Source organism: Cinclus cinclus, chromosome 2 (genome assembly GCF_963662255.1).
Source record: "Cinclus cinclus chromosome 2, bCinCin1.1, whole genome shotgun sequence".
In the NCBI taxonomy this organism is placed as follows: domain Eukaryota; kingdom Metazoa; phylum Chordata; class Aves; order Passeriformes; family Cinclidae; genus Cinclus; species Cinclus cinclus.
This window is the reverse complement of record NC_085047.1, coordinates 36,968,261-36,985,140: the sequence shown is the minus strand read 5'-3', so window position 1 is coordinate 36,985,140 and position 16,880 is coordinate 36,968,261. Positions and strand designations below refer to the sequence as shown.

General features: G+C 41.9%; 1 protein-coding gene across 1 annotated transcript; it reads right to left on the bottom strand.

Moving 5' to 3' along the window:
• Positions 1-14,844: 14,844 nt before the first annotated feature.
• PRSS23 (serine protease 23) lies at positions 14,845-16,551 on the bottom strand. The gene has a single exon (XM_062514169.1). It carries the CDS (start codon positions 15,961-15,963, stop codon positions 14,845-14,847), a length of 1,119 nt encoding a protein of 372 aa, XP_062370153.1. The 5' UTR covers positions 15,964-16,551.
• Between the last annotated feature and the right edge of the window lie 329 nt (positions 16,552-16,880).

Below are 16,880 nucleotides of genomic sequence, written 5' to 3'. Positions count from 1 at the left end.
CCTGCTATAGGATGTTAACAGAGCTATGAGAAAGTGAAGTGATTTTTAAGTCTGCATTGCAAACCATCAACACAGCTGCAGATTCATTTCCAGTTGCAGATGCTTTCTGGCTAATGAAATTAGAGCCAGAAGAAATGCAGTGTGTCTTTGATGTTTCAAATGGTTTATGGGTCTGACTGCCTGGAAGGGGAAATAAAATAACCTTTTATTTGTTCTTTTGGCAAATTAATTTTTGAAATGGCTGAAAGGCTGACAATGAGCCTTGCACTATCATGCTTGCAGAGTTGCTTTTGAGATTGAAACTGAACATAAAAAGTTCTTGGATGAGAGCCTGAAGTGCTCCCCAGGGAATAATTGTGCAATAGCAGAGGGATGAACAAGATGGTGAAATAAATCTTTTTCGCCATTACTGTCTATGATGTTAGAGTGCTGCTGAGGACATGATAGCAGGAGAGACTTATAATACTCTTGTAAGACTTGTGTTGAAAAGAAAAAAATACCAAAAAATTCCACCAACTGTAAGAGTCAAAGGCACTGTCAGGCCTGCTGGTGCATTGTGCCATTCACCCAGTACAGAAATTCTACTAAGTTTTAGAATTCCCCAAAAGCACTGGATAAAGGACAGAACAAAAAAGCGAGTGCCTTCAAAGATGGAAAAGGCTTGGGAGCTGCTATCAGAGTACATGTTGAGGTAGGAACCAGGATCAACCAAGGCATGGAAAACAAATCTCCTGCTTAGAGGACAAAATCATTGAATGTGCTTGTGAAGACAGCTCTTGTCTGGTTGCTCCAGCTCACATCATATTTTCAGTGACCACAGCAAGTGTGTGGAAAATTATTCATTACCTGAAGGAAAGTGAGCATCTCCAGATAGTAAAAGGAGTAGACAGGGGGCAAGAACAGTGTCCCAAGCCAGAGAAGAGGCTCCAGAGAAACTGTGAGGGAGGTGAGAGGGGCAGGAGCAGGAAGGAAAAGGAAAGCATTTCTCTTTGTAACTCTGTTCAATATGCTGCAGCTCAGAAAGTCCCTGAGTGAGCCAGTACCTTTCTTCCAGATAGACCATGAGGGCCAGCAGAGATGCAGGAGCCTTTTTTCGTTCACATTCTGCTAGAGTTTTTAAAATCTCTTTGTCCTGTGGCACCATAAGTCAAGTGGCAGAAGAAAAGGAGTGACTGTGCAGGGACCTATCACAGGTCTACTTGGTGATCAGGGTTTGCACTTTCCTTTGAGGACTTCCCATTCCTCCTTCACATCAATGACTTCCACTGGATCCCAGAAAATCAAAACAATTCTCAGAAATGGGCAGAAGTCCTAACACTGTGCAGTGGAGATGACATCTGAGTCAAATCCCTTTGAATGTTAAGAGGAAACAAAGTGTGCTCCAGGCTGACCTTTCAAATCTACCTATAGTATTTCGATGTTGCTAGACCAGTGTCTAAGCACCTTCCAAATTTAACAGTTTTAGCTGTCAGCTACCTTTCCAAAACAGGAAGGTTCCATGCTTCTGTAACTGAGCTAAGAGCCCTCATCTCCTTTTAGAGACAAAAGACAGAAACAATATTATTCAGTGATTCATCTGACCTATTTTAAACATGAACTTTACCGAAACAAATCGTGACCTACAAAATTACTTCTCCTCTCTATTGACTGTGAAGAAGTGTTTATCACATCATAGACATCTGCATTTACTCAGCCCAAATTTCATCCAGAGAAATGAAAGCCTGGACTAATTCTCCTTTTTTCATTGGAGTTCGATGTTGAAATGTCTTCTAAATCTGTTCATGGTTACACAGAGAGGGGAAGTAAATCTAGGTCTAAATTCCAGGCATTACCTTCCTTCTGGGTCTGGTATAAAAGGAGAAATGGGTTTTTTTTAGCTTCTATTTGAGTTGCAACTAGATTTTACAAATAGGCCAGTATGGTTTGAGTTCTTCTCTTCAACAGAGCATAAACATCCCCCAAAGACTGAATCACAGTGTTTCCTCTGTGTTAGAATTCTTGCTCAGAACTAAACTGTCTATAATTTAAAACTTAATCCTAACTGTGTCTCAAATTTGCAACATAACAAATCTGTCTAAAATCACATCTGTCCTGATTATTTTAATTCAGATATTTACATTTGAATCTTGTCAGAAAGCTCTACAGCTGTTTGAGTTGTCATCATTTACTGTAAGTTAGATAAGGCTGTATAATGGGGTGAAAATAGCCTATAGGATTTATTTGTAGTGATATGATTCAGTTATTAATTTTGTTCAGTAAATTTCTCTTTTAATCAACTTCCTGGGGGGGGAAAAAATTGCCTTTCTCTTCTCTTCTCTTCATGTATGTCACTTTTCCTCCATGCCAATTTTCTCCCCTCCTGCAGCAAAGAAATTAATCTTCACTGGGGAAGTAGAAGAGGGTTTTCCATCAGCTTCTACCTGGAACTGAACCACAATTCCCACAATGAGTAAGCAGCTGTCCAGTCCATCTTTCACACCCTTTTTGCTGCCTTAACATTCCTTCTTCTCTACTCTTCCAACTCCATATACAGCTCATCCTGGCATTGCCTTCAAAACACTTTGAGATACTAGAACTCTTGAGCTCCTGTCTTAAATTTTCTGCTTTGTAATTCTTTCCAGCCCTCCACTACAAATCTCAGAGCTCACTGACTCTGCCTGTTATTGAGATTTCGTGCTACTCTCTTTTAGAAGATCTGTTAAAGATGCTAAGATCTTTGCAAACTCAAGCTCTAAGACGGTGATATTCCTGATGTTCAGCCTTCTGCTGACATATCCTTGGAAACTTCATTCATTCCTGTAGTGAAATGTGGAGATGAAAGAGACTGTTGTACAGGCTAAAAAGAAAAGGCGACATTTTGGGCATAGAAACATGTTTGCATCAGTTATCTCTCTTAACAGTTTTCTAAAAGTTGGCCCAAATCTGAGCAACCTCTAAGCATTCAGGGAAAACCCAACACTGTGTTTTCTCTCCAGAGGCTTCTCCTGTGCAAATAAGTGCCATCTCTGAAGGAAGTCCTTACTGTGCATCCTCAAACCTTTTATTTTTATCCTGCGTGTTCACACCACTCACACCCACAAGAGAGCGATGCTAACCAGGGCCTGTTGCTAACCTGACTGCAAAGGCACCTCTACCACTGCTCCAGTCGAGGACACCAGGGACAAAGATTGACTTCCCCAATGATGAAGAGCTGTGGCTGGTATTAGAACCAAGGGCTGGGATCTGCTGAGAAAGAAGTATTTTAATTCAGCATGGAAGTGTTTAAGATAGGAGTAGGGAAAGGGATATGATTACAGAGCAACTGGCAATTTTGGATTAGGAAGAAGAAGAAGTGACAGATAAGTTGAGAAGGATCTAAATGTCTGTATGAGACTGTGACTTGGGGGATCTGGTTTGGGACGGATAGTGAAGGATGCAAATTTTTAGTCAATACAGAAGTGACATAGAGACTGAAGAAGGGAATGTAGGGCCAGGATATCCCCTTCTTGTATCTTTGTGGAGTAATAAGGAGCCAGCTCAGATCACCGATGATAGGAACCAGTCCAGGTGAAGGGATGAGTTTAAAAAGAGGAGAAAAAGCCAGTGAACAGGTTGTGGTAGGAGATGGGCCCTGGACTGAGAAGCACAGTGAGTAAGCCTGAGACAAAGGTTTTCATTCACTCTCTTCTCCAAGGAGCTTCCAGCAATAACTTTGGTTAGTGTTTCACATTGGAAGGGGAGGAGTAGTTCCCACTGAAATAGCGCCAGGCTGGAGAAGGATTCTGGTGTGGCACATTCACAGCAAACCTGTGAACTATGACCTCATTATTTTAATCTCTAATGCTTTCTTTTTTTCTGTCTGGATGGAGTTCTACTGATTTATAGATCTCCTCCCCGTGGTAGACAGGCTGTCTCCAAGCAGAGGCCAGCTCTTCCTTGCCTCATCGTCTAGCACTTTTATAGGTACCTCTTGACTTTAACCTTTCTATGAAAAGCTCTAGGTGTTTGGACAGCCGCCAGTCCAGAGAAAGGGTGGCTGAATCTCACCTACCATGCTCTAGAAGCTAAATCCCATATCTCATAAATCCCATGCAGTTTAAGAGATCATTCTCAACTTGCTGGTGCTCTGGCCACACAGCAGCTGGTAGATAATTCCATTTTTGACCTACAGTCAGTCTTGGCCTTGACACTGTGTTTGACACAAAACTATGATTTTGTTTGTGAGAATGTTGCTCCCATCTTGAGAATGGATGGCATCCAAACACGTTCTTATCTTCCTTCCCAGGCTGGGCTTGCTCATGCCCATTGGTATTTGAAGAGTTGTTCAACACTCCAGAGGAAACAGAGCCAGCTTTGTTCCCCAGCTCCTATTACTCACCTTCTTTATCTTTTAGCTAAAAGCTTTAATGGATCTGTTTTGCTGAAGCATTTGAGGTTGGAGGCTATGAAGAACTTCAAAGGTATTTAATAGCAGCTTTGTCACGGATTTTGTAAAAAGACCACATAGCTTGATTAAAAGAAAACCCTACTCACAATGCTGCATGAACTCTGCTGATCTATTTTTACTACATCACAAATAAAGCCAAGTAGAGGGGGAAATCCCACTGAGTAACAGGATGTGCAGGAAGGACAGACCCTGTCTCCCTTCTGTATTATCCAGGTACTCATTAACTCTCTGATAACCAGTTTAGACAACAGAAAGTGGAATGTCTCCAGCACCAGATGGTAGTGATGAGGAAGAATGGGGAGTGCAGCAGACAAGAAAAAACTTGGCAGAAAATATGCAGAGGAATTTCTGTTCATTAGGGCAGAGATTGGAATCTGAGAATCCTAAGTTTTACCATTCCTTTGTTGTCAGGAAGTGTCTGAGAAGTATAAGGACAAAGATAACTCCTGTCCCTGATCACATAGCTGGCCCTTCCTCAAAATGTCCAACCATCTAGTGATGCAGTTTCTGCTCAAGTGATGGAGTGTCTGTGAATGTATAAAACAATGCTCCATGTGTACCACTGGCAGTGTGGGTACCAGGTAGACCCCTGTAGAACAGTCCAAGTTTGCAATCTCTGAACTCTTCCAAAGCTCAGATATGTGAGCGTTCTCTTGGCCCATGCAGCTTTAAGTCAAGGTTCACATACATTGATAAATCTTCTTAATTAAGCACTCCCATGTGCTTTCCCCTGGGTGTTCCAGAGCATTATAACATAGCTTCATGCTTTGCCACAAAGAATATTTTTTAATATATTTTTTTAAGGAACAAAAGGCATGCCTGGGCTGTAGTAGTGTGAAAGGCTTATTCTTCGGAAATTATCAGTTACCTTCAGTATCCTTCTGGATTCATAAAAGTAAGGCTTTGTAATGAGGAAAGCATTTTCCCAGACTAATGAAAAGTTCCTCTTTGAGTGAAGCTGAAGAATTTTATTGACAAGGATCCCATATAGGCTTTCAAACACTCTCTGTGTAGATAGAAATTTTTGGAATGCATCTCCCGATGAGATATTAGACCTGTTATTAATTCTGCCTGTCATTTTTACTGAAAGCCAAACAAACTGCATATAGGATATGAAGAGCAAATGTAAACCTTCAGGCGCAAGTCATGGAAGAACCCCCAAGATCAAAGCAAGCCATGCTTTCTCTTTGACATGCCTTGTAATATACCATGTCCCGCCTTGGTAAGAATATTTAGCAGGCACATGTCATGCGCTAAGCAGCAAAAATTTGTGCAGAACTCAGAATTAGCAGACTTTGAACTCCATGTTTATTCAAAACTATAGTAGCAATGGTACTTTTTCTCCTGTGAAAAGTTGTGAGACATGAAGCCACCGTATACATTAATTCAGAGAGTTTGTGTGAAATAGTTCATTAAATCCTGCAGCCCGTTCCCATTTCACCTTCAAATTACAGAACTTTCATAGAAGGAAGTGTGTGTTGCTGGGCACATGGTTTCCTGTGGCTTGTCCCTCAGCAACAGGATTCTTGGAAAAAATAATGCACTTGAATGCAAGTGTCTAAGTGAACGTGCCAGTGCTTAGTATCAACATAACAAGAACTCTCCTGCACATAAGTCCTAAGCTGCAATTCTTAATATATCTCAAGAAAAAGCATTATAATGGGAATTTGGAAGCAGCTGAAAACAGACATGAGCAAAACAAATCCTAAACCAAATATTTGCCATGGAAGTACCTTAGGCAAAACTAGGAGTGATCAAACAGGATTTTTTCAGATGGGTATGCAATTCTGGCTGTTGCACTTACGATGGTGTAGAAAACACAAATCCCAGCTCTGTGCCAAGAAGCCAGGATGACCCAGGCTGCTCCCACGGCCCTGCTGTGGGGTACAGCAGGGATCCTGGCAGCCCCTGGATCATCCCAGGTCACCCCTATGTGCTGGAGAACCCTCTGAGGCTGTAGCAGAGGCAAGGTGGCAATGCAGGGACTGTGACACATCAGCAACAGCTCTGAAACAGTGAGGGATTGTATAACACAGTGCCTAACCTAATCCTAACTTTGATTCTGGATTCAGCTCTTCCATTCAAATAAACAAAACATTTCATACCCCAAACTGAGGATTTTTACTAAAGCCTTCCATAAACTGACTTCACAGGCTGTTTTTGTAATCTTTCCAGATTGCAAGAATGAAAACTGAGAGGTAAAAGAAGGCAACAGGGGTTTTTTTTATGGAAGCAAAGGAAAAGATTCTTCCATTTCCAGATGTGTCACATCCCTTTCAACTGTAGGGGAAGATATCATGACGACAGATTTTATGATTCTTGGCTTCATAATCACATGAAAATTGTGTTTTATCTGACATCAAAAGAATGAGCTGTTTTATCATCATGATGATGCTAAAGATCTTGCATCTGCTCAGATAAGTAACAATGCAAATAAGGAAATAAAGCATCAATGAAATGGAAAAAAATGCCTTTTGCATCCTTAGGCTGTACATGTGGTTTTTTAAACAATCAGCTCTATCTATCTATTCTCTTTGTCTAAGAAGGAGAACCAATACATGTTCTATATTAGAATTTAAGAAAAATGAATGTGTACAATTTTTTCACAGGCTTGAAACCTAGATTACTTTGAAATTTTGTCCCATGTGACCTCCAGTTATTTTGATAACATTACACTAAATCTATGCCCCAAAACTGTAATCTTAGTTCCTGTGATTTCTTTCTCGTGAGAATTAAAGTGAGCGTGATGAAATAGGCCATCTATATTGCACATAATTTATTGCAGATTCTTAGCATTGTTCAAGCAATAATTCAATTTATAATAATTGGTTTTGGTGGACCTCATCTAACTAGATTTCAGCAAAGCAATTAAAATGGTGCCATATAGGGTATTATTAACAAAAACTTGTGGCAGAAGCAGAGACAAAAGGTGCTGAAAGGGGAAGAGTCAGGGTAGAGAGAGGTTATAAGCACAGCTTCTCAAGCATCACTCTTAGGCAGTCTGAACGAAATATATTCACCAGCAACACTGTACAAGAAGAAGGAGCACATTAATGAAATTTGCTGATGACACAAAGCTGGGAAGAGCAGCAGAATGTCTCACAGGAAGAACTCAGAGAGCTGATTACTGAGAAATACCCTAAAGACATTTCATTAGACAATGCTTAAGATCATGTACTTAAAAGGGGATTGTGTTTCCTGAGTGAGCTCTGGTGGAAACCAGGAGACAGAAGGTCTGTTTTTATGGTGAAGCTTGGGAAATGGGAATTTCTAAAGCGGATGTCTTCACGGTACCCACAAGTCTGAGTCCAGCCCATGCAGTTAAGGTTCTTAGTGCTGCCAACAACAGCAGCTGCCACAGGGACTTACAAAAAAGAATAGTATTTCTGGGTACCTGTTTGTAAACAGTCGTTTAACTGGTACGGTGTACCTAACACAGCTTCTATCAGGTTATTCTCTCAATTTTAATTGTTCTTCCTGTCAAATAATTACTTCCCACCAGAGGCAGATGGCAGGTATTGACTAGTTCATCCATAAAGGTGAGAGTGTGGCAATCCCTCTCCTGCTCAGCAGTTGCCAGAGACACCTCTGGGCATGGGGAGGGGTCCTGCTGAGCAAAGCTGCCCTCCTTCCACCTGCAGAGATCCCTCAGCCTAGCTGGTTACTTCAGGGAAAAGACATTTCAGATTTTTTCACACATCTGATGTGTTCCCAGCATGAAGGGTAGCTTTTCTGCCACCCACACTTTCTGGAAAAGTCTTCCCTGCCCTTTCATTGCCCACAATGATCCCTCAGAAGGGCTGGCTGGAGAGAAGTGCTCCCACACGGCTGGTGACATTTAAGCCATGTGGCAGATCCCTCTGCGCACAAATCCCGCTCCCACCCAGCACAATAGCCGACTTGGTGGGTGCAGGATGAAGCCCAGCATGACATTTTCTTCCACCCCACGCCTCTCCGCTGAGTGGAGCTTTTGTGAGATGGCAGAGGCCAGAAAACCCCTGTGGCTCCACCTGTTTCTGTGGGCTCCAGTCCCACGGTCGGCTGACCCTTTGCTGCAGTGGAGATCTTCTCATGTCCTCCTTCCCCACCAACAATGAAACCAGCCCCCGCACGCTCCATTCAGTGAACAAAACCTGAAATAAATTCAGGAGAAACATTACTTTTGGGCAGGAGAATTTTGTTGAATGCTGTTGATAAGACATAATATCATCTTCTGAGCAGGGATGTCATCCTCATTCCTGTGGGGATCAGAACACAGCAGGAAAAATTACCTGAAGCAGGGTATGACTAGAAATTAATTAGAAAAATAGGTTTGGTTTCTATGAACTTCTATTCATAGAAAATACTTTCTTGAAACATCATGATTTCAAAAGAGTTTTTCATAGAAAGGATTCTTTGACCTAGGCACAGATTTTTGGTCAAGACCAAAGCAAGTGTGACCTGCCTGTCCCAGAAAAGTCAGAACAGCCAAGTTATTGGGTAGATTCCCTCTTTGCAACAGGAAAGCACAAACATATCAGTTGAATAGGCTTCCTTAAGTGCACCTGATCGCCTCATTTTTAAGAATGTCTATTATTTTCCATCATGGGAAATTTATTTTCCAAGGATGGGATGGAACAGAAAAATGATAGAAAATCTGGGAAAATAGCTAAAAGAAACCATTTTCTAGGTAGCTCAGATTTAAACTCATCTAAGATACCCCATTTAAACCTACCCCTTTCTGTATGATGACAAATATAGAATCATAAAATGGTTTGGGTTGAAAGGGACTTTAAAGATCATATCATATCATATGGTTCCCACTCTCTGCCACGGGCAGGGTTACCTTCCACTAGACCAAGTTGCACCTGGCCTTGAACACTTCTAGGGATGAGACATCCACAACTTCTCTGGTTTCAGTTTCCCACCACCCCCATAGTAAAGATTCTTTTCCTAATACCTAATCTAAACCCATTCTCTTTCAGTTTGAAGCTGTTCCCCCTTGCCCTGTCTTGTAGTCTCTCTCCATCTTTCTTGTAGGCTCCCTTCAGATGCCAGAAGGCCATAATAAGGTTACCTGAAAGCCCTCTCTTTTCCAGGCTGAACAATCACAATTTACTTTGCCTTTCCTCAACTTCAGCTCAGAAGCAGGATTTTATGTTAGACAAGCCTCTACCAAATTTTTTGCAAATGTTCTTCTGACCTGTCCATAGCAGTAAATATATCTAGCTTCAAAGGTAAAGGGATGTAAAAAATCACAGAATCACAGATTATGCTGAGTTGGAAGGGACCCCCAAAGGTCATCAAGTCCAGCTCCTGGCTCCACACAGGACACCCCAAGAGTCACACCATGTGCTTGAGAGCATTGTACAAACACTTCTTGAACTCTGTCAGGCTTGGTGCTCTGACCACTTCCCTGGGGAGCCTGTTCCAGTGCCCAACCACCCTCTGGGTGAAAAACCTTTTTCCAATATTCAACCTAAACCTCCCCTGACACAGCTTCATGCTGAGTATTCAGGTTGGTCAGGCTTGCTAGAAAAATACTCTCTCCTCACCAAATCAGCATAAATGGTGATTTCAAAAACTGAAATGAGTGCAAACGAGAAAATGTCATTTAAAAATATCTCAGATATTACATATTACACGTGTATCTAAATGGACTATTATATATCATGATTATTTACTTGGTGAACTAATAGAAGTGTTTAAGTTCTTGTAGATCTCTGCTTATGCACAGATCTTTTAAAAGGAATTTCTTGTAAAAAAAATGAACACTGTCCATAAAAAGTTTGCAGAGGAACATTCACAATTCCACCCCCCCCCCCCCCCCCCCCCCCCCCCCCCCCCCGAGCCACAGCATGTAATTACTGTTAGAGATCTTTAGATAAAAAACAAACAGTACAAGCCTGCTTCATGGCTCAACCTATGCCCATTTAGTTAAAAATCAATCCACACCCAAAGCATCACCGATAATTTTATCCTGGGAATAATCAGTGTTGATAATAGTGTTTGGAGCATGTTAAGGTATTTCTCTTCCCTTGTATAATAATTTACCTATCAAAGCCCACGCTACCTTTGCCAGCAGGCACAAAGCACGTGCAACCTAATAGTCACCATGTAAGACAGGAAAAAACATCATCTGGGAGGAGGAGATCAGGTTCCTGATGTTTATGTCACTGTCACTTTTCTCCTGTGTATCTATTAGACAAGTCACAGCCTAAACATTTCATCTGTGCTGCACTCTGGCTTCAGAGCTGGCACTAACGTGCTCCTTTGATGAGACTTAAATTACTTCAGCTCCTAAGTTTTTCTTCTCCACTTGGTAGAGCTAAGAATGGAAACTAACAGTATTATTTATTAAAACCCTGCACACATGCACATCCACGAAACTGATCCTCTAGGAACCCTCCTCCTGTGATACAAATCACACTGCCCTTTCACTCTCTGCTACTCTTCTCCATCCACACTTCCCTTTTCTTCCAGAAAAAGCAAAGAAGCTTTTACCCACCCAACATACTTTATGCACTCATTGAAAGCTTCTCTTCCCAAGGCCTGTGCATATTGCGTTGGCACGCTACCAAAACCTGCTAACAAATGGCAGATTAAGTGGAAACATGGAAAAGAATTTCAAGCATGTATTATACTTGCTTGGGGTTCCGCCTGCAACTTTAAGATGAGGGCTGCCCTCTAAACAGGCAGGCCTGGGAATTCAGTTGCAAAATGATTACAGATGCAAGGAAAACACTTTTTCTCTGAGAAGGAAACTGGTTGATATTCTGCAGTCTTCAGTAGGCTAAATTCAGTGTGTGCTGGGGAAGAGCTCAGCAAGGTCTGTGTTGTCTCGAGACCTCACTTTCCATCTCCAGCAATATTATCCAAGGGATTTATGGCAAATTAAGTAAAATTTTTCATATGTCAGCCTCTTACAGATGCAGGAGCAGACTTTAATCCTTTTCAGTCACAGTCAAAACAGTGCCTCTATACCATCTACTGTCTTGCCTTTATATACAAGAATAATGAGGCACTTCATTCTGTTCTGCAGATCATAGGCTGTCAATGGCTGGACAATAAAATTTCAAGGGGCATGCCTGTATATAATTTAGTTACTTGTGTTTTCTTGATGAGCCTTAATTTGGCTGCACAGCTATCTTTCTCACATTTTGAAGTTCTGGTTTTAAAAGAGCCTGCTTTGCAGCATCAAAGCAAATATCCTCAGGGATGCAATTTTCAAACCTGTCTAGCATGCCCAACCTTGTTGCACATGATTACACTGGCAAAATTACCACCAACTCTGGTGGGCACAGGTGAAACAGGGCTGAACTTCAGCACCACAAATCTGCCCATGTTATCTGAGATTTCCTTTTCTTTCCAAAACTGGAATGTTTGCACAGGGTGTGCAGCAGGAACAGACTCTCCCACTCCTGATTACACTGATTGTGTTGCATATATTCTTAGGGGAAAAATAAAACAAACAAAAACCACTCCAAAAACAACAACAAAAACCAACCAACCAAACAAACAAACAAACAAAAACCAAAACACCTTGCTCACATTGCTCTAGAAGAAATGGTGTCAAGTTGTGCCAGCAGAGGTTTAGACTGACTATCAGGAGCGTTTTTAAAAGGGGTTTTTAAAAGACATCAAAATGTGATCAAAATGTGGCACTTCAGGGTGTAGCTTAGTGGTGGACCTGGCAGTGTTAGGTTTACAGCTGCCCTTGAAGATCTTAAAGATCTTCTCCAGCCTAAATGGTTCTTTGATTCTATGAAAAGCTCTTAGCCTACAATCTGAGAAAGCAGCTGAGAACACAGGATCAGTGGATGGGAAATATGTCAAATAAATCAGGACTGATGTTTTCAAGCACACATGATGTAGTATGCACTATTAGAGCTCAGGAAAGTTGTATGGGCAGCAATTACAAAGCAAAAAACTTTATGCATCCAGTGTTTCTCTAAAAACTGGGGGTCTCACTGTTGGCCTCAAAGGAACTTTTTTTATACTGCATCAACTAAAAGAAAAAGAAGATGGACTGACCTCAATTATGACCTTACACTGACTAGTTCACATTCCTCCATAGTTTATTTACCCTGAAGTTCATAAAAACAATGTGGCTTTTCAGTCTAACAGGTTATTTTCAGCTCCAACTAATCAGAGCTTATGACTGGCTTTGGGACTGCAAGAGTCATACAAAAGCTAAGATTGATTATTAGCATCCAAATGTATAAAGTAATTAAGCCTACCAAAAAACAAAAACAATACACCAAACCAAAAACTTCCAACAGATGGGAGCAGAAGAAAATGGAAGGAAAATAAACAGCACCAAGGATTTTAATAAATTTTTATCTGAATGTCTTTACAAATAAGTAGCTGAAATGAAATTGCAACCCAATACAGCACAAATACAAGAATGTCTGCATTGAAATTCGATAACTTTTCTTTATTCACTGTGATACATTCAAACAAAAGTGCTCCAGATAATAGCCACAGAGTAAAGGAAATTAAAAAGTCAGAAAAAGACCATCAGGTACATATGGTGATTATTCATATTTCAAAGCATTAGTAACTGCTTGTATTTGAGTGCACCAAAAACCCACATGAGAGTCCACATTTTTGTACACTGCTTCTATAAAAATAATAATCATAGGCAGCTCCAGCAAAAATGTTTGTCAGAACTAGAGCCAAAGCCACCACAAAGATAAAGCACCATCAGGCATATGTTTACAAATGCCATAGTAATTAGTAGAGTGTAAAAAAGGCTTAGCTGAATTAACATTTTCCTTGTATTGGTATAGCACAGGGAAGCTCTGCTTGGATTCACTCCTTCCCAGCTTTGATATTTCTCACCAGGGACTTGCATTTGCCCCACAACCAAGCACCATGGGCAACTTGGGAAGCTTCAGGAGTCAGTGAGTGATGGATGGAAGAGAAACTGGAGCCGGTGTCTATCCTCCTACTTAAAAAAATAATCTTGGCATGGCAGCCTGTGCTCAATCATGTTACTGGAATACAGTGGCACAATCCATTAAAAAAAGGCTGTTTGTAGAGACCATGCTGACTTCCAATGAATGCTGTTTGCTGAGCTACAGTGTTCAGCTGCACTGTTTTTACCCCAAAAAGACAGTTCTTATTTCCAACTCTAATTCTTCTATAGTAAAAGTACCACTGTTATGTGTAAGAGACAGCAGAGGATCACTTCACAGCAAACTCGGACTGCACCCTACAAAGTGGTTCTATTCCAGCTGCAGAAATCCTGAACTGTGCATTTGCCAAGAGTTATTTGTAACTCAACAGCTAGGTGGGGAGGAGGATTCCTGTTCTGAAAACACAGGAAACATTAGTCAAGATGCCCAAATTAAACTGTCAAAGGGATATGGCTGAGAGACATAAGTCTAGGGTCCCTCTACGTGGTGTATTATTAGGCAGAACAGCAAGGATCTTCAAGAAATAAGGGGGAAACTCGGTAGAATGCTTGTCCTGCTCTCTCCTTTACCTGCTCTGCAGGCAGCAATTCAGATAGACAGCAAGACTGAAGGCAGGCTTCCCCTCTGAAAATTGGAGTTGCTGACATGAGATTTTCCTTAAAAGACCTAAGTAGGTCATAAACAGAAAAGCCCCATTCCCCACATGCTTTCTAGTATATTCATAGGGATCCTTCTCCTTCATAGGTCCCAGCTCCTATAAAAATTTAATCCCACGTGCGATTCATGTTTCCCAAAGCAGGATGAAATGGCACTGATCATATGACCAACATCATCTTCACAGTCAAATCCTTGCAACATCAAGGTCTGTTTGCTCAAAAAGCATTTTTCTTAACTATGTTACTATTAAAGCCTCAAATCACTCAGGCTGAAAGGAAGTTAAAAGTGTTATGTGGTTATTTACCCTTCACGCTATTTGTGCGGCATTCATCTCCCACGGCACATGCCTTGCCCTTTTCACACTCCCTTTTCTCATGCAGGAACACAAAGCTGTAATGTTTGGGTTGCAAACACCATGAAATGCCCCTCTTCAGCCCCCAACAGCATAGAAGTATTTTCTTTTAAAAGTTCAGATCAAAGCATTTCTACTAATCCTAGGATTTATTAAAACAAACATTGTAGGCATGAGATAGTCAACAGCGTCCCTTTTACAAGATTCTTCGGAGACAGCTCTGTTTTCATACTGTTTACTGATCCGCCCCTAATTAATCTTCAGTTGCTCAGCTGCAAATTCAGCAAGTCCACCTGCTCCTTCCCCACCCAGCAGACTTTCTCCCCAGTTTCAGGCTGTAATGATAGCACCACACAGTCCCTGTCCTAAGAACAAGGTGGCTGGCTTGAAAAGCTACATTTCACCTCCCGATGTTACATGATCACATGCATTTGCAGCACAAGTCTAGGCTTTCCTCAGACGAGTAACTAAAACCAGTCATTAAGTGCTTTCAAGGAGTTTCATTGTCTTTATCCTTCCCTGCAGTCAAGGTAGTTGCCTTTGATCCAGTAACAGATCTGTGCGTATTTGAGGGGTGTAATGCGAACAGCTACATTGAAATCCTGTGGGGTGCCATTCATGTCCACCCACTGATGGCCTGAAAATATACCAATAATTTTTCGCTCCCATTTGTGATTCTGCCTCTTCCACATCCTCACATATACCCCAGATCCACTCGCACCCGGCTGGGCATCGCACTGCTGGTACAACAGGTCGTAGGTTTCATCTTTGACATCACAGAAGCGGTAAACCAGGTTTCCTGGACGGTCATTGTCGTAGCCAGAGAAGTGAATCCTCCCTCCAGGTAGGTGTCTTGCTGGTGGGCTCACGCCTATCTTCATAAACTTTCTTTTGTGTGGCTTCTTCAGCTCCAGCAGGGCGTAGTCATAATCCATGCCAATGTCATTGGCATTGCCTTTGATCCATCCTTTGGGGACATGCGTCCGTTTCACTCGGATCCACTGGAATTTCATTTTCTCAGGCATTGCCGAGTTGGTGATATTGGACCCTTTGCCGCCATCTTTCTGTTTGGGCTTTAGGAACCCCACCCGCAGTTTCTGAGCCCCTTTGACGTAACTCTTTCCATCATGGATACAATGAGCGGCAGTAAGAACATGCTTCTCAGCCACCAGCGTCCCCGTGCAACCTGTAGAGAGCTTCACCGATGTGGAGAATGGGTAATTCAACAAGAAATCTTTCCCAAAAATGCTAAACCTGCTGTCATAGCCATAGATCTGCCTCTTAGTTCGAGATCTGCCTCGAGACCCATCGCTGCTGCTGCTCAGAATATATATGCCCACTTCAGTTTCAGTGAGGCTGCCGTTAGCGTACAAGGTTTCATAGGACAGGTAATTCTTCACTTCTTCGTAAGTTGGCAGCGGAGAACTTTTGTGGCATGCTGGGCCACATGGAGATACCACTTCCAGTCTGGCTTCAGCATCAAACTGTGGTTTGTCCAAGTTCAGGGTAGACTGCGGCAGGATAACGGGAACTCTGTAAGATGGCCAAGTTGGCTTCCAGTGAGGACTGGATGGCATCACATCTTTAGCAGCACACAAAAGGAGGATTAAAGTGGACAAGGCTGCCATTCTGAATGTCGGTCTGTGGAAAGCAAAAGCAAATACAGTTAGTCACCCAAACTCAGTGCAAGATTATCCCACCTTGCTAAGTAGTGGCTTGCTGACCCAGTATAAATGTAATAAGGGTCAAGCAATTTGAACACAGTTTACTTACATTAAGTAGCTCAGATTTCTCAGTGTCAAACTAATGCCTTAGCCTGAGTCTGGAAACAAGTGTCCCAGGTTAACAGTGAAACACAGGACATTTAACCCTTAGGTGTGCTGAGCCACCAACTCCCAGCTGACATCAGCGGAAAGTTAGAGTACTTGTCTTCACACAGTTCAAAAAAAAAAAAAAAAAAAAAAAATCAGATTCTGTTTAAAGCAATTCATCCAGTAAACAGAGCTCTGCAAAGAGTAAATGTGTCTGTCTTCAGCTAGATTAGAACACTCTCTGAAAGCACTCCCCTACTCTCTGGCTTCGCTGAAAGATGTCCTTTACATCTCTTCACACCATTTGCTGTCTCAGCCAGAAACATCATGCTGATGGTAGGGACAGGTGGGGAGGGACAAAGAAGGTGACCTGACAGGTGCTAGGTTACAGAACATCACCACAGAGGAGACTCACTTCCCCTTGCAACTCACACCAGACAAAGGTTTGGCACCACATGGCAATGGCTCTCCCCGGGGCTTACATGAGAAAGGGTGATATGATTACACATAGGCAGCTAATGAAGGGAGATTACAGTTCTTGAGGGAATTTTCAGTTAACACACTGGCTTATTGCTTTATAAACTCAATTAATTAGAGATGCAAACCAACTCCCTCTGAGCACAGGGAGGCAAATGCGACTGTAAATGTGTTTATGAACCGCAGGCAGAGTGCCTGAGACTGCAGAGAACAGCATGCACTAGTACTGTGTCAAAAAATGTGTAACTTAAGTTTAT

Bases quoted from the DNA above. Each gene is read 5' to 3' on its own strand.
- PRSS23 (XM_062514169.1), bottom strand. From the start codon at position 15,963: ATGGCAGCCTTGTCCACTTTAATCCTCCTTTTGTGTGCTGCTAAAGAT.